Source organism: Vipera ursinii (genome assembly GCF_947247035.1).
Source record: "Vipera ursinii genome assembly, chromosome: 6".
Lineage (NCBI taxonomy): Eukaryota > Metazoa > Chordata > Lepidosauria > Squamata > Viperidae > Vipera > Vipera ursinii.
Window position 1 is genome coordinate 88,065,220 of NC_139515.1, and position 25,797 is coordinate 88,091,016.

The 25,797-nt window shown below is 47.3% G+C and overlaps 2 protein-coding genes across 5 annotated transcripts in view; one reads left to right on the top strand and one right to left on the bottom strand.

The window, feature by feature from the left end:
* The window catches only part of KLHDC10 (kelch domain containing 10), a 331,421-nt gene that overhangs the window by 244,389 nt on the left and 61,235 nt on the right, over positions 1–25,797 (bottom strand). The window lies entirely within an intron of this gene.
* On the top strand, positions 403–23,969 carry TMEM209 (transmembrane protein 209). 4 transcript variants are annotated; one of them, XR_014492904.1, is made up of 15 exons: positions 403–656; positions 1,568–1,626; positions 3,855–3,986; positions 5,384–5,625; positions 8,490–8,694; positions 9,390–9,565; positions 11,147–11,218; positions 12,255–12,351; positions 13,540–13,665; positions 15,071–15,168; positions 15,345–15,469; positions 16,210–16,324; positions 17,637–17,734; positions 19,403–19,476; positions 22,273–22,560. XR_014492904.1 is itself a non-coding variant. In XM_083366108.1 (15 exons), the coding sequence occupies exons 1-15, from the start codon at positions 520–522 to the stop codon at positions 22,325–22,327; spliced, it is 1,761 nt and encodes a 586-aa protein (XP_083222234.1). In that variant the 5' UTR covers positions 403–519; the 3' UTR covers positions 22,328–23,969. The 4 variants fall into 4 exon arrangements, 2 of the variants coding, with proteins under 2 accessions (XP_083222234.1, XP_083222235.1); XM_083366108.1 differs by having other exon boundaries at positions 15,395–15,469; positions 22,273–23,969; XM_083366109.1 differs by lacking the exon at positions 15,345–15,469.

Here is a 25,797-nt window from a genome sequence, read left to right on the forward strand (position 1 = left end):
GGTAATCCTCAACTTACGACAGCTGAGCCCAGCATTTCTGTTCCTAAGCGAAACAGTTAAGTTGAGTTTTGCCCCATTTTATGACCTTGCCACGGTTGTTAAGTAAACTATTGCAGCTGTCCCCCATTGACTTTGCTTGCCAGAAGGTTGCGAAAGAGGACCACGTGATCTTGGGAACGCAGCAACGGTCATAAATGTGAACCGATTGCCTACCGTCTGAATTTTAGATCACACGATCACGGTGGATCCCGTGACGGTTGTTAAGTGTGAAACTTCTTAACAGTTGTCAGTTTGAGCGGCCACTCAACGAATGGCTCTGGGTGGAGAGTGACCTGTGACGGGTTCGCTGCTTCCTTCGTTGGGTTATTAGCGGAGGAGATAGGTAAGTGGGGGAACCAAGGAAGAGACGGGCTGAAAGATCGATAAATCGCTGCCCAGAGTTGCTCGGGATACTCTTAATGGACAGTATATCAACTTAAGAAAAATTAAATAACGTTCTGTTCTTGCTCTTTCTAGACAATGCAGGGGGAAGCAAACCCCCCCGAGTCGCTGATTGACAGGACCATCAAGATGAGGAAAGAAACAGAAGCAAGGAAAGTCCTTTTGGCCTGGGGATTCCTCAACCTGTCCCTCGCTGGCATGATCTACACCGAAATGTAAGTTGGAGAGCTTTGCTTGAGTGAGTAATACAGGGGTCTTCAAACTTGGCCCTTTGATGACTTGTGGACTTCAACTACCAGAATTCCTCAGCCAGGCACGCTGTGCCTTGCTGAGGAATTCTGGTAGTTGAAGTCCACAAGTCATCAAAGGGCCAAGTTTGAAGACCCCTGGAGTAAGAGAATAGAGTAACAGAATGACAGAGTTGGAAGGGACCGTGGAGGTCTTCTAGTCCAACCCTGTGCTCCAGTCAGGAAACCCAACACCATTTCAGACAAATTAGGGTGCTGTCAAGGGCGGGGGGGGGGAAAAGACCGTGCGATTCACTTAACAGCTGCAGCTATTTGTGCTTCGTAATGATGATTTAAAGGTTTAAGGGATGATTTAAGGGACGCGGTGGCTCAGTGGGTTAGAATGCTGAGCTTGTCGATCAGAAGGTCGGCAGTTTGGCGGGTCAAATCCCGAGTACCGTGTAACAGAGTGAGCGCCTGTTACTCGTCCCAGCTTCTGCCAACCTAGCAGTTCGAAAGCACGTAAGAATGCAAGTAGAAAAATAGGGACCACTACGGTGGGAAGGTAACAGCGTTCCGTGCGCCTTTGGCGTCTAGTCATGCCGGCCACGTGACCACGGAGACGTCCTCGGACAAGCGCTGACTCTTCGGCTTTGAAACGGAGATGAGCACCGGCCCCTAGCACGCATGTGCGGGGGAACCTTTACCTTTACCTTTTAATGATGATTTACAAAAAAATAGGTCATAAAATTGGGCATTGCTCACTTAACCCTTGTCTTGCTTAGCAACCTAAATTTGGCTCTAAATTGTGGTGATAAGTCAAGGACTACCTTACGGTATCGTGAAACTCTGAAAAAACAGAAATCGGAATACTACCCTTTGCCCTTCTCTCATTCCAGGTCTGGAAAACTAATCAGTTCCTATTACAACATTTCCGGCTGGGTCCTCTGGTATATTGGTGAGTATCCTGCCAGTCTCCAGCAAGGGAATGATGGTTAGTTTCAATGCCTTAGGATGTCTGCCTTTATCTTGGTTTGTTTGTTTTTTTAAGCAAGTTGGCAGCCCTCTTGTGTTTAACATGTTGCTGCATTTAAGACTTCTTTTAGATAGATAGATAGATAGATAGATAGATAGATAGATAGATAGATAGATAGATGATAGATAGATAGATAGATAGATAGATAGATAGATAGATAGATAGATAGATGTAAAGGTAAAGGTTCCCCCGCGCATGCGTGCTAGTCGTTTCTGACTCTAGAAAGTGGTCAGGACAGGGGAAGGAAAATGAGCTTTTCTCATGCGGTGCAGAAAATGCAGGCACCGCTGTGCCTGCTTCACCATCTTCTCACTGTCGAGCAACCAAGCCAGCCTACTCGTTAGCTGCACACCCGGGAATTTGATGCTGGTAACCATCTCCACAGCTTGAATCATTAACGCACAGCGGAGTGTGGCTGTGCCTGCCTTTTCTGAAATCCATGAATGAAGGCGAATATAGGCGTCCCAGGATAACGTTGCCGAGTCCGATCTGGGTCGATCACCGGGACCAGTGGTTTTGTCTTCGAGCTTTCGGACTCGTGCTGGAACACACCCTCGGGGAACTGCTCCCTAGCCTAGAGAGAGAAAGAGAGAGAGAGAGAGAGAGAGTTGGCTAGAGAAAAATTCCCTGCGGATGGCTCTGAAAGTCCAAAAGCTCGGTAGACAAAACCTCTCGTCCCGCTGACTGACCCAGATTGGGTCCTGCAACTTCTTTTCCACGTTGTTAACAATCCACCCTGGAGGAACATTGTCCATAGGGTCGCGATGGGTCGGACACGACTTCGCAACTAACAACAACAACAACAATCCACCCGTGTTACATTCGGCCTATGGGTTAAGTTTAGGTAGAGATCCAGCAGGCTGTGGTTCCACCCATCCCTCCAGTGAAATTCCCTTTCTACTAACCTTATTTAGCCCCCCCCCTCCGTACAAGAGAAATATTTGTAGCTGAGGGCCGTCCCCACCAGCAGGGGAATATTTTTATTTATTTTTATTTTAATTCCATTTATATCCCGCCCTTTTCCGAAGACTCAGGGCGGCTTACAAGCTTAGCAGTAACCTTCATTCTATGTATATGCCTGCTTGTTAGGGCTTTCACACACACCCCAAGCGGCATTATTACAAAGTCAGCTTAATTGCCCCCAACAATCTGGGTCCTCATTTTACCGACCTCGGAAGGATGGAAGGCTGAGTCAACCTTGAGCCTGGTGGGATGCGAACCTGCACTAATTGCAGGCAGCTGGTGTTACTTAAGGAGGCATTAGCCCACTGCTCCACCAAGGCTCCTGATAAGCAGAGATTAACGCCAAGCAGTAAACAATGCCCCAATCAAGGAATTACCCACTCAGATGAACAATGGAACAATAAACAACGGCCTAATCAAGGAATCGCCAAGGACGTCCCCATCAACACTGACAGTGCAAGTCACCAATATATAAACGGATCACAATCCCCCTTCTTTCTAGCATCATTCTCTAGTTGGGTCATGAAATGTCTGCAAGAAAACCACCCAGCTCAGAGAACACCAAGGACACCAGTCTTCCTCCTCCTCCTCCTCACTTCTCTTTCTCCTCCTCTCCACACTCCCTTCTAGCATTGATGATGTTCCCTAGTTGGGTCGTGAAACGTCTGCAAGGAAACCAACAAGCTCAGAGAACAATAAGGACCTCACAGTCGTCTTCTTCTTCTTCTTCTTCTTCTTCTTCTTCTTCTTCTTCTTCTTCTTCTTCTTCTTCTTCTTCTTCTTCTTCTTCTTCTTCTTCTTCTCCTTCTCCTTCTCCTTCTCCTTCTTCTCCTCCTCCTCCTCCTCCTCTCCACACTCCCTTCTATCACTGATGATGCTCCCTAGTTGGGTCATGAAAAGTCTGCAAGGGAACCACCAAGCTCAGAGAACAATAAGGACCTCACAGTCTTCTCTTCCTCTTCCTCCTCCTCCTCTCCACACTCCCTTCTAGCACTGATGATGTTCCCTAGTTGGGTCGTGAAACGTCTGCAAGGAAACCACCAAGCACAGAGAGCACCAGGGACCCCACAGTCCTCCCCCACAACCTTATTTAGCAATGCATTTCCTTCCATCACCAGCCGATCTGATCTCTTTTTAAGGGTTCCCTGTAAATTTGTTTGTGTGTGTGTTTTGTTTTTAAATTCTAGAACTTGGCTTTGCGTCTTTGTTCAGCCTCAATGCCTTATTTGATTTCTGGAGATACTTCAAATACACGATGGCTCCTACCAGCTTAGTTATGAGTCCTGGACAACAGACGCTCCTGGGATTGCAGAACGCAGGTGGGGCTGTTTTGCTTGTTCGCTTAGGGCAGAGGTGCCCAACCTCGCCCACCTTAAGACTTGCGGACTTCAACTCCCAGAATTCTCCCATCCCGGATTCTGGGACTTGAAGTGCACTTGATTATATTGTACACCACCCAGAGTCCCTCTCCCGAGGGGGATGGGCAATTAAGAAATATGAAATAGAAATGAATGAAGAGTTTAATGAAGAGAAGGACGAGGGGGGACAGGATAGCAGTGTTCCATTATCTCAGGGGCTGCCCCAAAGAAGAGGCAGCCAAGCTATTCTCCAAAGCGCCCGAAGGCAGGACAAGAAGCAACGGATGGAAACTAGTCAAGGAGAGAAGCAACCTGGTATTAAGGAGAAACTTCCTGACAGTTAGAACAATTAACCAGGGGAACAGCTTGCCACCAGAAATTGTGGGTGCTCCCAACACTGGAGGTTTTTAAGAAGAGACTGGAGAGCCACCTGTCTGGAATGGCATAGGATCTCCTTCCTGAGCAGGGGGTTGGGCTAGATGACCTCCAAGGTCCCTTCCAACTTATTATAAAACTTTTATTCATGAAACATGAAACTCAGTCAACTGAACACTCAAATTGACTGGCACTAATGGTTGACATGGGTTGCTGCCAGCATCCTAGGTATCAACCGGGTCTCTCCTTAAAATGTGAGATGTTCCGAGTAGCGCAGGTTTTTCGTAGCTTTGCTGGAGTTATTGCAGGAAGCTGCAATTTCTTGATGTGTTTTGTAAAGTTTTTGGACATCGATCCCAGCACCCCGATGGCAATGGGTATCCCTGCTACGCGTTTCATCCATAATAGCGCAGTTTCGATGGCCAGGTCACGGTATTTTGTAATTTTTTCCAGTTCTTTTTCTTCGACTCTGGCATCTGGTACAGCAATATCAATCAACTTTATTATTATTATTATCATCCTCAATATTATTATTGTTATTGGAAACATTTGATGGGTTTAATATTGGATCTAGATTGAAGAAGTTAATATAGACCCCTGAATTACTAATGGGCCCAGACAACACATTTATTAAGTATTTGACCGTAAAACTAGAAAATGAATAAAATGGTGTTTTTTTAAGTATAAAATCAGGGTCCGGTCACATGTGTGCCTCGACTTACAATCAGAACTGTGTTCCAGTTAACGGTTGTAAGCCGAGGATGACCTGCTCTTCTTTAGCTGCCTCGTTTCTTATCACCCGAAACGACTGACTGGTTTCTTCAGCTCCGTCTTCATTCAGAATTTTTTTCTTTTTTCCCTGCCCCAACAATTACATTTTATAGTAGTGGCCAAAAAACAAAAACCTTCACCCTGGAATGACACTTAGCTTGTTTGTCTCTTTGCGGTTCTTCTTAACCTTTGGAAACGGGCTTTAATTTCAGCCGTCCAGACTACACCGCCGCGCGATCTGGTGCCCAAGAAGACGCCCCCTGCGACCCCCTCCCCCCCCATCCAGGGGCAGAGCGTCCTCAGCTACAGTCCGTCCCGCTCGCCCAGCACCAGTCCCAAATTTGCAACCGGTTGTATCTCCAGCTACAGTCCGCAGCTGCAGTCCTTGTCAGGAAGCAGTCCTGGATCCTACAACCCAGCTGCGGGTTTCTCTCCGGGAAGCAACTACAGCAAGGTATGGATGAGCTCTGTGGTTCCGTTTAGAAGCAGTCCTCGAAGTACGACCGGGAATTGGGGATCGGAATCTCCGTTGCTAAGCGAGGCGGTTGTTAAGGGGGCCGTGTACGCTTGAAATCCACCCATCGTAAAGTGGCTGAGATTGAGACCTCTCCTCGTCTTAATTTTAAGTCTACAGCACTATTTCCTACCGTTAGACGAGTACAGCTTCACCACCACAACTTAATGACCACAGTGGAGCCCCAAATTTCCGGTCGTTAAGTGAGACGTCAGCTGAGTTTTGCCCCATTTTACGACTTTTCTCGCCACCTTCGTTAAGCAAATCGCGGCAGTTCCTAACTTAGCACCCCAGTTGTTAAGTGAATCTGGCTTTCCCCGTTGACTTTGCTTGTCACGTGAGCCCAGGACACTGCAGTCCGTCATAACTATGAGTCAGTTGTCAAGCATCTGAATTTTCTTTTTTTAAATTTTTTTTTTATTGATTTTCTAGTTTTGCATTTAAATATTTGAAAAGCAACGTGGCGACTGAATTGGTCAATAATTCAATATTAGTACAAATCTCAAACTATTACTTTGAATGTTTCCCCTCTTTTCCCCTTAGTATGTACCGTCTCAGGTTTAAATTAATAGAATTCTTATTACGTCAATTAAACGAAAAATAACTTTCTTACATTTATCTGTAGTTTTTAGTTTATAGGTATCTTAGTTGTTTTAACATTCCATCTTTTTAGACAAATCAATACAACTAGTGAGTGTTTCCCCATTTTTAATTTTCCATTAATAGTTAAATTTAACATTTGATATTTGATCGTTTCCAAATTTTAAATGTCAAGTATCGGAATTTTCAGTGGGGGCCCTGGGGATGCTGCAGCGGTCGTAAGTGTGGGAAACGGTCACATGTCACTTCCTTCAGTGCTGTTGTAACTTTGAACAGTCACTAACTGAACTGCTGTAAGTCGGGGACTACCCCTACTGTATCTCAGACTGTAGTGAATAGTTTTTAAATGTTTTCTAACCATTTGTGCAGTGTCCAGGTTAATTACGATTGTTGTCTACGATCGAATGATGTTTGAAAACCTGTGCCGCCATCACAAAATTGCAGGTAAACCGTAAAAGCGTGACTCGGGGATCAGTCGGCTGAGAAAAAATGGATTCCTGCTTGAAATAAGGGGGAAAAAATGATTTGGGGCTTTGATCGTTAAATCGGCTTCTTCTTGCAGAAATGGCTAGTGCTTAACAAAGTTTTACCTGAAGTAAAGCATTGAGGTTATGGCTGCATTTTTTGTATTCGACTGCACCAAAAACTGTTGAAAGTCATTGCTTTTCTCCCCCTCTTTTCTTTAACCTCTTTCCATTTTTTTCCTTCTGCATTCCCATATTTTCTTTTTATTTTTATTATATACGGGTAGTCCTTGACTTATGACTGTTTGTTTACTGGCCAAAGTTAGCAACCACACTGGAAAAAGTGACGTGTGACCGTTTTTCGAAACCGAACGACCATTGTGGCATCCCTGTGGTGTCACATGATTAAAATTTAGACACTTGGACTCATTCATATATATATATATATGTATGTAGGTCTTTGGTCATTCGGGTTTCTCCCCACGTAGAATTGGAGGTATCAGGGCGACGTTTCGACGAAATCTCATCCGTCATCCTCAGGCTGGTGACTTCAGCTTCGTTCTTCTGGGAGAAGTGGAAACGTCGCCTTGATACCTCCAATTCTATGTGGGGGAAAACCCGAATGACCAAAGACCTACATACAAACACCCGCGAAAACCTCAGAAAACATATATATATATATGCAATCAGCCCAGGTTCGAATCTCAGAAGGGTGTGGATGACTGATGAAAACAAATAAGTTTGAAATTTAATTTAATTTAATTTAATTTAATAATATTTATATACCGCCCTTCTCCCTGAGGACTCAGGGCGGTTCACAGGGCAGAATAAAATACTAAATACAAACATTAAAACAAGATTAAATAATTGCCCATATTAAAACAGTTGGAATCAAGTTCTAAAACACCAAATTAAAATTAAAACACAAGAATAAAAACCCCACCAATCCCCATCAGGCTAGGCCGGCTTGAACAAACAGAAACGTCTTGAGATCGCGACGAAAGGAGCGAAGATCGGGCGCCATCCGGAGCTCTACCGGTAGCTGATTCCACAGCTCCGGAGCGCCCACAGAGAAGGATCTCCCCCTGGGGGCCACCAATCGACATTCTCTGATCGGTGGCACCCTGAGGAGGCCCTCTCTGTGGGAACGCATATCAGTCTCCCTTTAATTCTTTGTTAGCAATCTAAAATTTACACAAATATGACCTGTCACTGTTGTGACTACTGCCTGTCGATGGCCTTCGGTTAGGCCAAAACAGGAAATAAAGATTTGTCCCATGTTTGGGGCCTAGCAAGGTAATCTAAATAGTTAACAAGCATTTATATATGTATGTATGTATGTATGTATGTATGTGTATATATATATATATATATATATATATATATATATATATATATATATATATATATATATATATATATATATATATATATATATATATAGCGTCTCGGGGTCACGTGATCCATTTTTTTTTCCACCTCCTGACAAGCACAGTCAATGGGGAAGCCGGATTCTTTTAACAACCGTGTTACTAACTTAACAACTGCAGTGATTCAGTTCACAAGCGCGGCAAGAAAGCTCGTAAAACGGGGCAAAACTCAGCAACCTTCACGCTTAGCAACGGGAATTTTGGGTTCAGTCGTGGTCATAAGTTGAGGGCTGCCTATATTGTAATAAACTTCAATAGCGCTTCAAAAAAGAGAAACGCTGGGCTCCCGGTGTCATCTGGTTCCGCTTAGGTGCCGCCATTCAGTCCTTTTCCGGGTCCCTTGATGTACCCGACTAGCATTGGGCCCATGGATAGCGGCGGGATGAGGTCCAGATATCGCTCCTCACCGACCGTCTACAACTCTCCCACGGGAAAAGCCGACTACATGACAGATTTGAAGTCGCTCGATAGTTTCCTTCGCAACGAGGAGGAGAAACAGCACCGGGTCCAGCTGGGTGAGTGGCGGACTGAAAGAAAGGCGGGGCAGATACACACAGCGCATTCACCAAAGTTACTCAAAAGTTAAGTGTGTATTGTGGTCTGTTGGTTAAGGCGCCCGGCTAGAAATCGGGAGATCGTGAGTTCTAGGCCCACCTTAGGCGTGAAAACAGGCTGGAGGACTTTGAGCCAATCACCAGGAGACTGGGAGTTCTAGTCCCGCCTTAGGCACAGAAGCCGGCTGGGTGACTTTGGTCCAATCACCAAGAGACGGTGAGTTCTAGTCCAGCCTTAGGCATGAAAGCCAGCTGGAGGACTTTGGGCCAATCACCAGGAGACGGTGAATTCTAGTCCTGCCTTAGGCATGAAAGCCAGCTGGAGGACTTTGGGCCAATCACCAGGAGACGGTGAATTCTAGTCCTGCCTTAGGCATGAAAGCCAGCTGGAGGACGTTGGGCCAATCACCAGGCGACGGTGAGTTCTGGTCCCGCCTTAAGCATGAAAGCTGATTTGGTGGCTTTGGGTCAATTACTAGGAGTCAGCAATTTCTAGTCTCTGGGTGATTAGCCCAGTCACCCAGCCGGATTTTGGGCCTAAGGCGGAACTAGAACTCACCCGCTCCTGGTTTCTAGTCGCCATCAAACCGGCTCTCTTAGCAGAGGAGGCTGTAGGAGGGTCCAGTGGCCTCATTTCTGTCTCTTGATCCCCGCAGGCAGTTCGGATTCCAGCTCTCCTTCAAACAGTCCGACTTTCTGGAACTACGGTCGCTCCATGGCAGACTACGCCCAGATGCTCAGGAAATTCCAGTACCAGCCAGCCTGCAGGTCCCAGGCCCCCTCAGCTCACAAGGATGAAGCCGACTTGAGTTCCAAGCAAGCCGCCGAAGAGGTAAGCAACGTTGGCGGAGACGGAAAAGGTGGTTTCCCTCCACGGTTCTCCACAGGCGTCGATCCAGGTTGCACATCATCCTAAGTCAGGGTTAGGCAACCTTGGCTCTCTTATGACTGGTGGACTTCAACTCCCAGAATTCCTGAGCCAGCCTGGCTCAGCTTGGAAACCTCTCCCTTTCCCCTCAGCATGGCTCACTCAGGAATTCTGGGAGTTGAAGTCCACGAGTCATAAAAGAGCCAAGGTCGCCTAGCCCTGTCCTAAGTCCTCCTGTTCTAAGGGGTGGTTTTTAAATTCAGGTAGTCCTTGGTGTACAGGATTTCTGTTGCTAAGTGAGACATTTGTTTAAGTGAGTTTTTTGCCCCATTTTGCGACCTTTCTGGCCACTGCCGTTAAGCGAATCACTGCAGTTGTTAAGTTAGCGACACTGTTCTCAAGCGAACCCGGCTTCTCCCCTTGACTTTGGTTGTCAGAAGGTCGCAAAAGGGGATCAGATCACACACACACACACACACACACATGACACTGCGACCGTCGTAAATACAAGTCAATCACCAAGCATCTTAATTTTGACCACGGGGAGGCTGCAACGGTCGTAACTGTGAAAAGTGGTTGTAAGTCACATGTTTCAGCGCCCTTTGTAACTGAACTGTCTCTAAATGGAACAGTTGTATGTTGACAACTACCTGTACATCACAGCTGATATAATTAATCGAAGTGAACACCATGCTCTAGGGCAGGGGTCTTCAAACCTGGCCCTTTGATGACTTGTGGACTTCAACTCCCAGAATTCCTCAGCCAGGCACATGTGCCTGGCTGAGGAATTCTGGGAGTTGAAGTCCACAAGTCATGAAAGGGCCAAGTTTGAAGACCCCTGACCTAGTGTGAACTATATTTGCCGATAGTCAGTGTGTCCCTGTTCAAGTTAACCGGCCTTCCTGGCTGAGGACGGATTGGAAGACCCTTTGGGGGGACCCCAGTGAGAAACATCAGGGGGCTTATTGCTCAGGTCCTCCAGCTGCGTAATAAAGGAGAATATTTAACAGCTCCGGGTTGAACTGTGGGGTCCTTGGTGGTCTCTGAGCTGGTTCGTTTTCCTGCCGACGTTTCATGACCCAACTACCGGACGTCATCAAGGCGGGGTTGACCACAACATTGACTGAGAGATGGTTTCGTTTGTCTAGTTTAGCCACAATCACAAGAACCGAGTAGCAAGAGTTGGAAGGGACCTCGGAGGTCATCTAGTCCAACCCCCTGCTCAAGCAGGAGACCCTCTAACATTCCAGACAAACCGGTTGTCCAGCCTCTTCTTTAAGACCTCCAGTGTTGGAGCACCCACAACTTCTGGAGGTTGTCCACACCGTTAGGAAATTCCTCCTTAATTCCAGGTTGCTTCTCTCCTCGCTTAGTCTCCATCCGTTGTTTCTTGTCCTGCCTTCAGGAGCTTTGGAGAATAATGTGACACACACACACACCCTGCTCTTTGCGGCAGCCCCTCAGAGCTTGTGATGGTCTTCCTCCTACTATTCTCTCCTCCTAGGAGTTGTTGTAACTTCAAAACGTCTTTGTCTTCCTGGCCAGGTTTGGGCACGCGTGTCAATGAGCAGGCAGCTGTTCGATCACATGGATTCCTGGACTGCCAAATTCAGAAATGTGAGTTTGGCCTTTGGCCTGTGTGTGTGTGTGTGTGTGTGTGTGTGTGTGTGTGTGTGTGTGTGTTAAATGTGACCCAGCAGTGGAAACTCCTTCCTGGGGGAGGAGGGGAAGATACTCCGGCTAAATAGGGGGTGCTCGAGCCTGACGTCCACGTAGTCCTTGGCTTAAGGACTAGCTGCTTAGCGAAACGTAGAAAAGCGAACCTCAGACAAGCATCCAGCTGTCCGTCAAGTCTATCTTCTGAATGGTTTGCTTATTTTTGTTTTATTTTTTTTAATTAAAAAGGTCACGCTTTCCCCCGTCCGGTTGTGCCCCACTTTAGGGGCCCCGTGCTCATCTTCGTTTAATGATATGATGATGATGATTTTGAATTACTTTTTGTCTTCTTGTTCTTTTTATTATACTCTTTAATTTTTGGCAGGCTGTCAAAAGTTCCGACAGACCTTCCCAGGGCTACTTAATGGCCCGGATTTGAAGTTCCGATGGCCACAGACACACACACACACACACACACACACACACACACCGCCTTCCTTCCGGCAGTCCCAATTGCGTTTTGAGCATTCGACAAGCAGCCCGCATTTACAGCCGTTTGCAGCAACCCGCAGTCACCCAATTACAATTTACAACATTTTTGGGGGGGAGGGACAGGAAACCATGGTTTACTTCTGTTTTTTAACGGGTGAGGGGGAAACCCATGGTGGACAATGACTCATTTTACGACCATAATGTCTGGTTAATGACCACTGGGAAAAGAAAAAGAAAAAAGGTCAAAATCGGGCCAAAATGCTCAAATGGGGAAACACTTAACAACCAGCAGGACTTAACAACCATAATTTGAGGATCATTGATAGCTGTAGGTTGAGGACTGCCTGTGACCCATTGCTTTGAGAAGGCCTTTTCCTATTTATTGCTGGTAAATGTCTGGTGCTGTGTACATCAGTGAAATAGCAAATGCAGATGTCGTTCTTCTAAATTCTGTTTTCTCCCCACCTTCCTCCCCCCCCCCCAAATATCTTTTCGGATCCAACAGTGGATCAACGAGACAATTTTGGTGCCTCTGGTTCAGGAGATCGAATCTGTAAGCACGCAGCTGCGAAGAATGGGGTGTCCGGAGCTGCAGATTGGAGGTGCGGTGACGCTATAGAACATTTTGTGCTGTGATCATGTGCTCCACAGTAAAATATGCGGATTAAAATCATAATTGTGGAGAGAGAAAAGGGGAGCTTTTACTAGCTGGAAGCCATCTGAAGTTGTCAACCCTGTAGGGGGGAAAAAAACACTTGAGAGTTACGCTAATACAAGACAAAAGATGGGTGGGCTTCAACTCCCAGAATACCCCAGCCCAGCGAAGCTGTGTTTTTTGTTTTTTTTTAAGCTGGTGCTTCTCAACCTTGGGAGGGTCGAAGACGGGTGGGCTTCAACTCCCAGAATACCCCAGCCAGAATTGAAGTCTTCAACCTGCCAAAGTTGACAAACACTGGCTTAAAATCTTTGGATGTCCACACCGGCTTTCCAGCGGCCATTTTTCTTGTGGCAACCTCGGTTGTAGCGCTTCTGCCTCCCACAGCGATCTTCTTTCTGCCTTCCAACTCCTATTATTATTATTATTATTATTATTATTATTATTATTATTATTAAATTATATTTTATATCCCCGCCGACAAGGTTGATTTAAAGAATTCCAATCAACCAAATTAACTTGACAACCGCATTTGAGCCCAGCATTTCTGTTGCGGAGTCACAACGTCGGTTAAGTGAGCCTTGACCCGTTTTAGGACCTTTCTTGCCCCCCGGTTGTTAAGTGAATCGCTGCAGTTGTTGTGCTGATGACCTGGTCGTTAAGCAGATCCGGCTTTCCCCTTTGACTTGGCTCGTCAGAAGGTCGTAAAAGGGGATCGCCTGACCCCCACCCCACCCCCCAGCTGGACACGGCCACCGTCATAAATGCGAGCCGGTTGCCAAGCGGCTGAATTTGGATCATGTGACCCCCGGGGAGGGGGGGGCTGCGACGGTCGTAAGTGTGGAAAACGGTCCTAAGTCGCTGTAGGTTCGGTCAGTAAGTGAAGTGTTGCAAGTTGAGGACCACTTGTATCCCCTCCAGTAACTTAAATAATGTGAAGCGTGGTCCTCGTTCAGCGGAGGTTTCAGCAAGCCCTCGTGAATTATTGTGTCGCAGAATGGAGCGGTCTCGGCGGCTGTTTCCGTTTGTGAGGTTGTCCACAGCTGTCGTCAAAGCCCAAAACTGGGGGTCTTTCCTGATGGCAAAGGTTGCAGTTTCTCTGTCTGTTTTTTTTCTCCCCCCCCCCTCCCCGCAGAGGCCAGCCTCAGCAGTCTGAAGCAAGCCGCTTTGGTCAAAGCCCCCCTTATTCCTACTCTGAACACAATCGTCCAGTACTTGGAGCTGAGCCCAAATCAGGAATATTTGGTAGAAAGGATCAAAGGTAAATGGCTGTTTATTTGTATCGTGCCTTTATTGTTGCTTATGACTAATGCAAGTCAGCGAACATAATCTCATACGCCTTTCTCCTCCTGTTTTCCTCACAACAACAACCCTGTGAGGTGGGTTGGGCCGAGAGAGTTAGGACCGAAGTCACCCGGCTGGCTTTCGTGCCTAAGGCGGGACTGGAACTCACCGTCTCCTCAGGATTGCCTCAAAGCCACCTAAGTCAGCTTTTGTGTCTAAGGCAAGACTCGAACTCACCGTCTCGTGGTGATTGGCCCAGAGTCACCCAGCTGGCTTTCATGCCTAAGGTGGGACTAGAACTCACCGTCTCCTGGTGATTCGCTCAAAGTCACCCAGCTGGCTTTCATGCTTAAGGTGGAACTAGAACTCACCCTCTCCCAGTGATTGGCCCAGAGTCACCCATCTGGCTTTCATGCCTAAGGCAGGACTAGAACTCACCGTCTCCTGATGATTGCCTGAAAGCCACCCAGTCAACTTTTGTGTCTAAGGCAGGACTAGAACTCACCGTCTCCTGGTGATCAGCCCAGAGTCACCCAGCTGGCTTTCATGCCTAAGGCAGGACTAGAACTCTCCGTCTCCTCCTGATTGCCTCAAAGCCACCAATCGTCTGGTGATTGGCCCAAGATCACCTAGCTGCCTTTCCTGGCTAAGACAGGACTAGAACTCACCGTCTCCTGGTGATTTTCCCAGAGTCAGCCAATTTGCTTTCATGCCTAAGGTGAGGCTAGAACTCCCACTTTCTTGGTAACTGGTCAAAAAGGGTCCCAGCTGGTGCACGAACAGTTGTAGGTCAAGGACTACCTATGTTCGTGTTTCATGTGTTCATTAAGCGTGCGCTGCTTTCTGCAAAAATGGGCAGCTGTCGAAATTTGCTTAATAAATAGATCCGGGTCCCAATTGCTGTAGTACAACCGACAACGAAACAAATGAAGACAAGGTGTCTCAGTCCTGACAGCTTAGCATTCATAGCTCAGGCAGTCCTCGACCTACGACCGCAATGGAGCCCCAAATTTCTGTTGTGAAGCGAGACACTTGTTAAGCGAGCTTCGCTCCGTGTTTACGATCTTTCTTGCCACAGTTGCTAAATGAGTCACTCAAGTCAACAAACAAATTGACTTTGCCGGTCAGAAGGTTACAAAAGGGGATCACGAGACCTCTTCCTCCCCCCTCCCCCCCGGGATGCTGCGACCGTCGTAAATACGAGTCAGTTGCCAATCATCTGGATTTTCATCCTGTGGCCACAGGGGTGCTGCAGTGGGCATAAGCGTGGGACACGGTCACAGGTCACTTTTTTCCTGGGGCCGTTATAACTTTGAATGGTCGCTAAATGAGCTGTTGTAAGTCGAGGACTTAACTTGTGTTGTCCTTTTGCTAACCGACAGAGCTTTCCCAAGGCGGGTGCATGAGTTCGTTCACATGGAACCGAGGAGGGGACTTCAAGGCACGCAAATGGGATACTGATTTACCCACCGACTCAGGAGTAAGTCTGCCTTGGAGTCCAAAGGCGCCTTAAAATCAGTAGTAGCACCAAGAAGCACATGTATCGGATTCACCGTCCCTTAAATTTTTCATTTCCGAGCAAGGCTGCTTGCAGAGTTGCTGTTTCTTTTGAATCTATTTGTATCCCATCTTCCTTATTTTTACAAACAATTCAAGGCAGTGAACATATACAACACCTCTTCTTCCTTCTGTGTTCCTCACAACAGCAACCCTGTGAGGTGGGCTGGGTTGAAAGAGGGAATGATTGGCCCAAAGGCACCCAAGTGGCTTTCATGCCTAAGGTGAGACTACAACTCACCGTTGTCTGGTGATTGGCCCAAGGTCACCCAGCTGGCTTGTCTAAGGTGGGACTAGAACTCACCCTCTCCTAGTGATTGGCCAAGAGTCACCCAGGCAACTTTCTTGTCTAAGGCGGGACTAGAACTCACCCTCTCCTAGTGATTGGCCAAGAGTCACCCAGGCAACTTTCTTGTCTAAGGCGGGACTAGAACTCGCCCTCTCCTAGTGATTGGCCAAGAGTCACCCAGGCAGCTTTCTTGTCTAAGGCGGGACTAGAACTCACCCTCTCCTAGTGATTGGCCAAGAGTCACCCAGGCGGCTTTCATGCCTAAGGCGGAACTAGAACTCACCCTCTCCTAGTGATTGGCCAAGAGTCACCCAGGCGGCTTTCATGCCTAAGGCGGGACTAGAACTCACCCTCTCCTAGTGATTGGCCAAGAGTCACCCAGGCGGCTTTCTTGTCTAAGGCGGGACTAGAACTCACCCTCTCCTAGTGATTGGCCAAGAGTCACCCAGGCGGCTTTCATGCCTAAGGCGGGACTAGAACTCACCCTCTCCTAGTGATTGGCCCAAAGTCACACAGGCAGCTTTCATGCTTGGTAGAACTAGAACTCGAGTCTCCCAGTGTTTGACCCAAAGTCACCCAGCTCGCTTTCATCCTTAAGGCAGGACTAGAACTCACATTCTTTGTTTCTGAAGTGTCTGACATGGCGCTAAATCTCGCCTTCCTTTCTCCCTCCAGATCATTATGCACGTCTTCTGCACTTATCTTGACTCCAGGTTGCCTCCCCATCCGAAGTATCCCGACGGCAAGACATTCACCTCCCAGCATTTCATTCAAACACCTGATAAACCAGGTAACGTAAAGAGTACAACCTCGAGTTCACCACCACGATGTGGCTGCAAATTTCGGTCGTTAAGCAAGACAGTTCTTAAGCGAGGTTTGCCACCGGCGTTAAGTGAATCGCTGGGGTTGTTAAATGAATCGTGCGGTTGCTGAGTGGGTCTGCCTTCCCCATTGTCTTTGCTTGTCAGAAGGTCGCGAAAGGGGGGGGGAATCATCACGTGACCTCGGGAACGCCGCAACCGTCACAAACATGAGACAGTTGCCGAGCGTCTTGAATTTTGATCACGTGATCATGGGGATGCCACAACGGTCGTGGAGTGTAAAGGAACAGCCTATTTCACGGCTGTTGGCAACTTCAAGCAGTCATTAAATGAATGGTTATAAATAGAGGACTACCTGGATCTTGGTGCAAGAAGGCTACACTCCATGACTGTTGAATGCTCATGGGAAAATTGATTGGAGTCCTAGTGGACCAGCCGTGTGCTGCAGCTGCCAAAAAGGCCAACACAGTGCTGGGCTGCATTAACAGAGGGACAGAATCGAGATCACGTGGAGTGTTAATACCACTTTACAAGGCCTTGGTAAGGCCACACTTGGAATATTCGCATCCAGTTTTGGTCGCCACGATGTAAAAAAGATGTTGAGACTAGAAAGAGCGCAGAGAAGAGCAACAAAGATGATCAGGGGACTGGAGGCTAAAACATATATAAAGAACGGTTGCTGGAATTGGGTATGTCCAGTTTAATGAAGAGAAGGACGAGGGGTGACGTGATAGCCGTGTTTCAATATCTCAGGGGCTGCCCCAAAGAAGAGGGAGTCAAGCTGTTCTCCAAAGCACCTGAAAGCAGGACAAGAAGCAACAGATGGAAACTAGTCAAGGAGAGAAGCAACCTAGAACTAAGGAGAAACTTCCTGACAGTGAGAACAACTAACCAGTGGAACTCCTTGCCTCCGGAAGCTGTGAATGCTCCAACACTGGAAGTTTTTAAGAAGAGACTGGACAGCCATTTGTCTGAAAATGGCATGGGGTTTCCTGCCTGAGCAGGGGGCTGGACTAGAAGACCTCCAAGGTCCCTTCCAACTCTGTTCTGGACCACCGATTCCCCACGTACACACGGAGATGTTTCTGCTTGCTTAGAGTTGTGTGCATTCCCCACTGAGATTCTTGGAACACTCGGGCCGAGAGCTTTTATGGGTAACCAGTTGGGCTCCACCAGTGGTGATTTGGACGGCATCTGGTTCCATACTGCAGTGGAACTTTGCATTTAATTTCGTTTCATCGGGCTGTGACTAAGGCCAGATCTGATCCTTGTCACTCACAGATCTGTCGAACGAGAATTTGTTCTGCGTCTATCAGAGCAGCATCAACCCTCCCCATTACGAGCTGATCTATCAACAACAGGCCTACAACCTTCCCAAGGTAGGAATGTTGCCGCTTCTCTCTGACTTTTCCAGAAGAGAGTGGTTGCTGATCACGGGGGCTGACGGTGAGGATTGATATGTCTCTGGGGTCCTTGGTCCTCTCTCAGCTGGGTGGTTTCCTTGCAGACGTTTCGTGACCCAACCAGGGAACATCATCAGTGCTAGGAGGGAGCGGGATTTGCAGGGAGGAGGAGGAGGATTGTAGGGTCCTTGGTGCTCTCTGACCTGGGTGGTTTTCTTGCAGGCATTTCGTGGCCCAACTAGGAAACCTCATCAGTGCTAGAAGGGAGTGGAAAGGAGAAGAAAGGAAGGAAGGAAGGAAGGAAGGAAGGAAGGAAGGAAGGAAGGAAGGAAGGAAGGAAAGACAAGAAGGACTGTGGGGTCCTTGGTGCTCTCTGAGCTTGGTGGTTTTCTTGCAAATGTTTCATGACCCAACTAGGGAACATCATCAGCGCTGGAAGGGGAGTGGGGAAACGTCTAGTACTGACATATTACCTAATAGGGTCATGAAACGTCTGAAAAGTAACCAATCTCATAGAGCACCAAGGTCCCCACAGTCCTCCTCCCCCTCTCTCTCTCCTCCTTCTCCCCTCCCTCCTTCTCCTTCACTCCATAAACCCAACGTTTCGTGACCCAACTAGGGAACATCATCAGTTCTAGAAGGGAGGGGGGTTTGCGGAGAGGAGGAGGAGGGCTGTGGGGTCCCTGGTGCTCTCTGAGCTGGGTGGTTTTCTTGCAGACGTTTCATGACCCAACTAGGGAACATCATCAGGGCTAGAAGGGGGAGGGGTTTGCGGAGAGGAGGAGGAGGAGGAGGAAGGACATTTCATGACCCAGCTAGGGAACATCATCAGGGATAGAAGGGGGAGGGGTTTGCGGACAGGAGGAGGAGGAGGAAGACTGTTGGGTCCTTGGTGCTCTCTGAGCTGGGTGGTTTCCTTGCAGACGTTTCATGACCCAACTAGGGAACATCATCAGTGCTAGGAGGGAGGGGAAGGAAGGAAGGAAATAAGGAAGGAAGGAAGGAAGGAAGGAAGGAAGGAAGGAAGGAAGGAAGGAAGGAAGGGAGGGAGGGACTGTGGGGTCCTTGGTGCTGTCTGAGCTGGGTGGTTTCCTTGCAGACGTTTCATGACCCAACTAGTTTATATCATCAGTGCTGGAAGGGGAGTGGGGAAACGTCTAGTACTGATATATTACTTAATAGGGTCATGAAACATCTGCAAGAAACCAAGCTCAGAGAGTACCAAGGACCCCACAGTCCTCCTCCTCCTCCTCCTCCTCCCCCTCTCTTTTCTCTTCCTTCTCTTTCACTCCACAACCCCCCCCCCCTCTCTTCTAACGCTGATGAAGTTCCCCAGTTAGGTCCTAAAACATACGCAAGAAAACCACCAAACTCAAGAGAGCACCAAGGACCCCACAGTCGTCCTCTTCCTCCTTCCCCCCCCCCCCCCCCCAATAGCAATGTTTCTCAACCTGGGCCATTTTAAGACGCACGGATTTCCAACTCTGGACTTTTTTTTTAATCGTCATTCTTTAGCATCTCCAAAATGTTTGGGGTAAAAACAAAACGAGGCTCCAGGGAAGGAGGAAAGACGCACCTTGCGACAAGCGCAAACTGGTCAGGCTCTACTTAACTGTCCGCTTTCTTTTCACCTCTCCTGTTTAGGGCAGAAACAACCTGTTCCACACTTTGCTTATGTTCCTGTACATCATCAAGACAAAGGAATCTGGCATGCTTGGGTATGTATCATAGTCTAGATCAGGGGGAGGCAACCTGGGCTCTTGTTTGACTTGTGGACTTCAACTCCCAGAATTCCTGAGCCAGCATGGGGGAACTATGGCCCCTTCATGACTCGTGGACTTCAGCTCCCAGAATTCCTAAGCCAGCATGAGGGAACTATGGCCCCCTCACGACTCGTGGACTTCAGCTCCCAGAATTCCTGTGCCAGCATGAGGGAACTGTGGCCCCTTCATGATTCGTGGACTTCAGCTCCCAGAATTCCTGAGCCAGCATGAAGGAACTGTGGTCCCCTCACGACTCGTGGACTTCAACTCCCAGAATTCCTGAGCCAGCATGAGGGAACTGTGGCCCCCTCACGACTTGTGGACTTCAACTCCCAGAATTCCTGAGCCAGCATGAGGGAACTGTGGCCCCTTCATGACTTCTGGACTTCAACTCCCAGAATTCCTGAGGCAGCATGAGGGAACTGTGGCCCCCTCACGACTCGTGGACTTCAACTCCCAGAATTCCTGAGCCAGCATGGGGGAACTGTGGCCCCTTCACGACTCGTGGACTTCAACTCCCAGAATTCCTGAGCCAGCATGGGGGAACTGTGGCCCCTTCACGACTCGTGGACTTCAACTCCCAGAATTCCTGAGCCAGCATGGGGGAACTATGGTCCCTTCACGACTCGTGGACTTCAACTGCCAGAATTCCTGAGCCAGCATGGGGGAACTGTGGCCCCTTCACGACTCGTGGACTTCAACTCCCAGAATTCCTGAGCCAGCATGAGGGAACTGTGGCCCCCTCACGACTTGTGGACTTCAACTCCCAGAATTCCTGAGCCAGCATGAGGGAACTGTGGCCCCTTCATGACTTGTGAACTTCAACTCCCAGAATTCCTGAGGCAGCATGAGGGAACTGTGGCCCCTTCACGACTCGTGGACTTCAACTCCCAGAATTCCTGAGCCAGCATGGGGGAACTGTGGCCCCTTCACGACTCGTGGACTTCAACTCCCAGAATTCCTGAGCCAGCATGAGGGAACTGTGGCCCCTTCATGACTTGTGAACTTCAACTCCCAGAATTCCTGAGGCAGCATGAGGGAACTGTGGCCCCTTCACGACTCGTGGACTTCAACTCCCAGAATTCCTGAGCCAGCATGGGGGAATTGTGGCCCCTTCACGACTCGTGGACTTCAACTCCCAGAATTCCTCAGCCAGCATGGGGGAACTATGGCCCCCTCATGAGTTGTGGACTTCAACTCCCAGAATTCCTGAACCAGCATGAGGGAACTGTGGCCCCATGACTCGTGGACTTCAACTCCCAGAATTCCTGAGCCAGCCATGCTGAGGGGATAAAGAGAGGTTTCCAAGCTGAGCCATGCTGGCTGAGGAATTCTGGGAGTTGAAGTCCACAAGTCGTAAAGGGGCCATAGTTCCCTCATGCTGGCTCAGGAATTCTGGGAGTTGAAGTCCACGAGTCATAAAAGAGCCAAGGTTGCCTACTCCTGGCCTAGATAGTTCTGCTCCCGAAGGTAATACAGGTAGTCATCAACGTACGACCACAACTGAGCCCCAAATTTACGTCGCTAAGTGAGGAATTTGCCAAGCGAGCTTTTGCCCCCATTTTACCACTTTTTCTCGCCACATTTGTTAAGAGATTCGCCGCTGTTCTTAAATGAGTCATACGGTTGTTGAGAGAATACGGCTTCCCCCCCCCCCCATGGACTTTGCTCGTCAGAAGGTCGCAAAAGGGGACAGCTGACCCTGGGACACTGCAAACCGTCATAAATGTGAGTCAGCTATCATGCTTCTGAATAACTCGCGTGACCATAGGAATGCTGCAATGGTCATAAATGTAAAACACGGTCATAAGTCACTTTTTTCCCCTCAGTGTTGTTGTAACCGTCACTAAATGAGCTGTCGTAATTGTGGACTACCTGTAGCCTGCTTTGGGAGAAGGAATGGTTACAGCAGCACTGAAAAAAAAGTGACTTATCACCCTTTTCTCCCCCACACACTTAACGACCGCTTGCGGCGTCCCTGCAGTCGCATGATCAAAATTTGGCCGCTGACTCGAATTTATGACGGTTTGCAGTGTGCTGGGGGTCCTGCGATTCCTCTTTTTGCGACCTTCTGGCAAGCAAAGATTCATTGAACAGCTCTGCTATTAACAACCACGGTGATTCACTTAACAACTTTGGCGAGGAAGGTCACAAAATGGAGCGAAACTCACGTAGCTATAGAAATTTTGGGCTCAATCGTGGACTACCCTGTATTTGCAAGGAGGGGTTTTAGCAGGTCAGAATTGGTTCGTGATCCACATAATCAGTTTTATACTGAATTTGAACAGGGGCAGGAAGCAAGGGGGTGCAGTAAACGAGGTTTAAACACAGTGGACAACTTAAAGACGTGTGGACTTCAATTCCCAGAATTCCACAGACAGCAGTCCAGGGCTACCATCTTTTTTTTTTTTCCTTTCCTTCTGCTGTATGGTGTTAAAGTAAAAAATTAAAAAAATTAAATCATCCACAGCTAAACAGATGGCCTTTTCAAACCTATTCTTTCCTGGTAGTTCTCAAAAAAAAACCCCTACCAAAATATGATTTTGGTGCATAACCGAGATTTTAAAAAATAGAGCAGCTTAGTGGGGGAAAAAATGGATCTTGTCTCTTGGGGGCCTCCCCCGAAATTCATCACACACGTCTCATTTTGCATGGTTTTATTTCTAGCTGGAGAGAATTTGTGAAGTCTTTGCTCTGCTGTGAAGCTTTTTTGTCATCTAATAATAAAAGGGTGTCATTGTCTCTTCACAGGAGAGTCAACCTTGGACTATCCGGCGTGAACGTTCTTTGGATTTTGGGAGACTAGCTGATTTTCCAGCCACAAACTCTTTTAAACTCGGAGAGGATAAATTTTTCCCTAGGAAGAGAATTTACCTACGAGATTGTACTGCCTTGAATTTCACTGCCTTACAAAGAGACCACTGCTTTATTTTTATTTTTATTTTTTTTACGACAGTGGAATAGTAAAAAAAAATAGTAATTTGTTTTTAATGCCGTTTCTACGCAGGAGGTTTAAACAGAAGGAAAGCTTAATTCTTATTTTGATGAACTGAATGGCTTTTTTTGAAAATTTGGGATGACGTCAGCCTGAAAGTTTGATCAAAGGTTTCCACTGATCAATCTGGAGCCCGAGCCACAAATCACGCTCTATTGAACAAAATCCGGAGTCCCTAAAACGTACTAAGGATTCTTGCTTCTAGACAACCAATATATTTGAAGAATAACACTAATCTCAAATTCAGAAAAGGATAAACTAAAATCAGGATCCTGCGCAGTTTGGCTTCTCTTCGCAAAGGTAAAGCTAGCACAGAAAGGTGTTAGTATGTTTTCTTACTCTGCGCGCGTGGTTTTCCGGTGAAAATACTAGTCATTCCCAGAGCCACATTTTAGATCGGGTTTGCTTTGAGAACACTCCAAAAACTTGTTTTTAAAAGTTAAAAAAGTTGAACAGGATTTCAGTTACACAGAGGGGAAAAAACATTCCCCCTCCCCTCTGTCTAACGCACAATGGAAGAAGCAACGTTGTTAGAGAATAAGACACATTTTTTTCAATAGCTAAGTGTTTCTCAAGTTTAAGATAGGTGGACTTCAACTCCCAGAATTCCCAGCCAGCATAGCTGGCTAGGGAATTCTGGGAGTCCCCCTATCTTAAACTTACAAAGTTAAGAAACACTGGCCTATAACAGAACATACAAGAATGCCTGCTATACAAACATTCACACCCCTGAGCCTGCAAGTGGGGCGGCGGGGGGGGGGAGGGGAACCACGTAGCTCGTTATAGACATCTTGATAAGAAAATCCTACAATTAATTAATTTTCTTCCAGAATGTCCTCAAGTAGACCTCACTTAAAGAGCGGAGAAACAATTGCTTCTTTTTGTCACCCCAAAGTGAGCATTTTAAAACGGGGGTCTTCAAACTTGGCCCTTGGATGACTTGTGGACTTCAACTCCCAGAATTCCTCAGCCAGTGTGCCTGGCTGAGGAATTCTGGGAGTTGAAGTCCACCAAGTCATCCAAGGGCCTAGTTTGAAGACCCCCGTTTTAAAACTTTGCCTCTTTACTATAGCAGCCATGGGATCTTGCCAAGTTCTGTTCAAAGCAACTTTTAAAAAGGTGTTTGTTTTTTGCTGATATTCCATGGAAAGGTTAGCAACAACGGTGCTATTTTTAAAAAGAAAAAAATTTTTTTTTTGCTCCGCGTCTTAAGATGTCCAGGGCTGCAAAAGGCTGCCCGATTGTGTCCTGGCTTGTAAGTAAGGCTTTTGCTCAAGTTGCCTTACCTGTTTGGGTCTGTGCATTGTGTTAACACAAGAACAGGCAAGCTAGTGTGATGGCAGAAAGCTGTGTTTGCCGCTGGGGGAAAAAAATACTGTTTTGTAATTCTGGGTCTTCCTTTATCCATGCCGAGTTTTTGGGGGGATGATATTAAATAGAATTATTTTGTTTATTCTCATCTCAGCGTTTATTTGACCCCTTTACTTTCCCGCTGTTTCTTTCTGATCTTTGTGCACTTAAATCCTGACCACTTTTCCATGTGTCCCAAAAGCAGGAAGTGAACTGATCTGCCATCTTTAGCCCATACAACTAGTCCTCGACTTACGCCGATCTGTTTAGTGACCGTTCAGCGTTACAGAAGCACTGGAAAAAGTGACTTGTGATTCAGTTTCATACATAACAACCATTGCAGCACCCCTGCAGTCACCTGATCATAATTCAGGCGCCTGGCAAGAGGCATATACCATACTTATGACGGTTGTACTGTCCTGGGGTCGTGCGATCCCCTTTTGCGACCAGCATCCGACAAGCAAAGTCAACGAGGGATGCCAGGTTGTTAAGATTCCCTTAACAATTGCAGTGGTTTGCTGAACAGCTGTGGCAAAAGAAGGTTTACCGCCATGGTGTTCACTTAATGATCTCCATTGGTCTCGCGGGTGACCCGTGTTGTGATCGTGTCAGAGCATGTACAGTCTTATTGCGCTGAGATAACCCAGGAGTAAATAACAGAAAACAGTAGTGTATATTAAATGGTGATGTATATTACACTTATCTACAGCAGGCATGTAAAACTTGCAATGTCACGTGAAGTCGCGCAACGTATCTGGACTTTTTCCCCATTGCCGGCAATAGGGTGGGCGCAGTGGCCGGCAGTTTGACATGCCTGAGTATCGTACACTGGGAACAATATACATACACGTAATACAGCAAACTCCAACACAGAGTAGTTACAGCAGGAAACGGACGAGAGAGAGAGACACACACACTCCGGCAAAAGCCTTCCATTTTATACTCAGGCTGTTCAAGGGACACAGACCCTGCTGAGTCATTCCTATCATTGCATCATCCACCTTAACATTACATCACATCATTACATAAGCTGTTTAGCTATTAATACCTTGACAGATCGTCACGACTTACAACCGTGATCGGCAGGCTCACATTACGGTCGTAAGTAGAGGACTACCTGTATGCTGCCCTTTTGAATAGGCATCCTGTAGCTCCAGGTGGCAAAGCCCTAAACGTTGGAATCCTCGGAGGCTGCCCACAAGCACCAATACAGGTGGTCCTCGACATAACGACCAATTTTTTAGTGACTGTTCAAAGTTACAACGGCACTGAAAAAAGTGACTTATGAGCATTTTTCACACTTACATTCCCCCTGGTCACTTGATCAAAATTTGGACGCTTGGCAACTGCCTCCTATTTACGATGGGTCGCCACGTCCCCGGGTCACGTGGCCCCCTTTTGCGGCCTGACCAGCAAAGTCAGTGGGGGAAGCCAGATTCGCTTAACAACCGGCTTACCAAGCTAACAACGGCAGTGATTCCCTTAACGACTGCGACAAAGGTGGTAAAACTGGGCAAGATTCAGTTAACTTTCTCACCTAGCAATGGAAAATCTGGGCTCCGTTGCGGTCATAAGTCGAGAACTAGCTGTCATGTCCAGGATTGGATGGCCCTTCCCCACCCCAATTTTTTTTTAAAAAAAAAAAGGCTTAAAATACTTTTCTAAATGGAAAGATGAGATGACCAGGCTCTCGTGGTTCGCGTTAGGAGATACGCTGCTGCAGCCGTAAAAATTGAAAATATTTGGGGTCTGGATGGAATCAACTGAATTCTGTCCAATCCATTATCTACACATGATTTTTCTAAGATGCTGACTCAACCTTTCATAAGCAACTTGAATTTCTGGAGTTTTATTACATAAGGCGTTGTCCGTCCAGCGCAGTTTCCACCTCAAAGTCCTCGACTTATGACTGAAATGGAGCTTGCCCATTG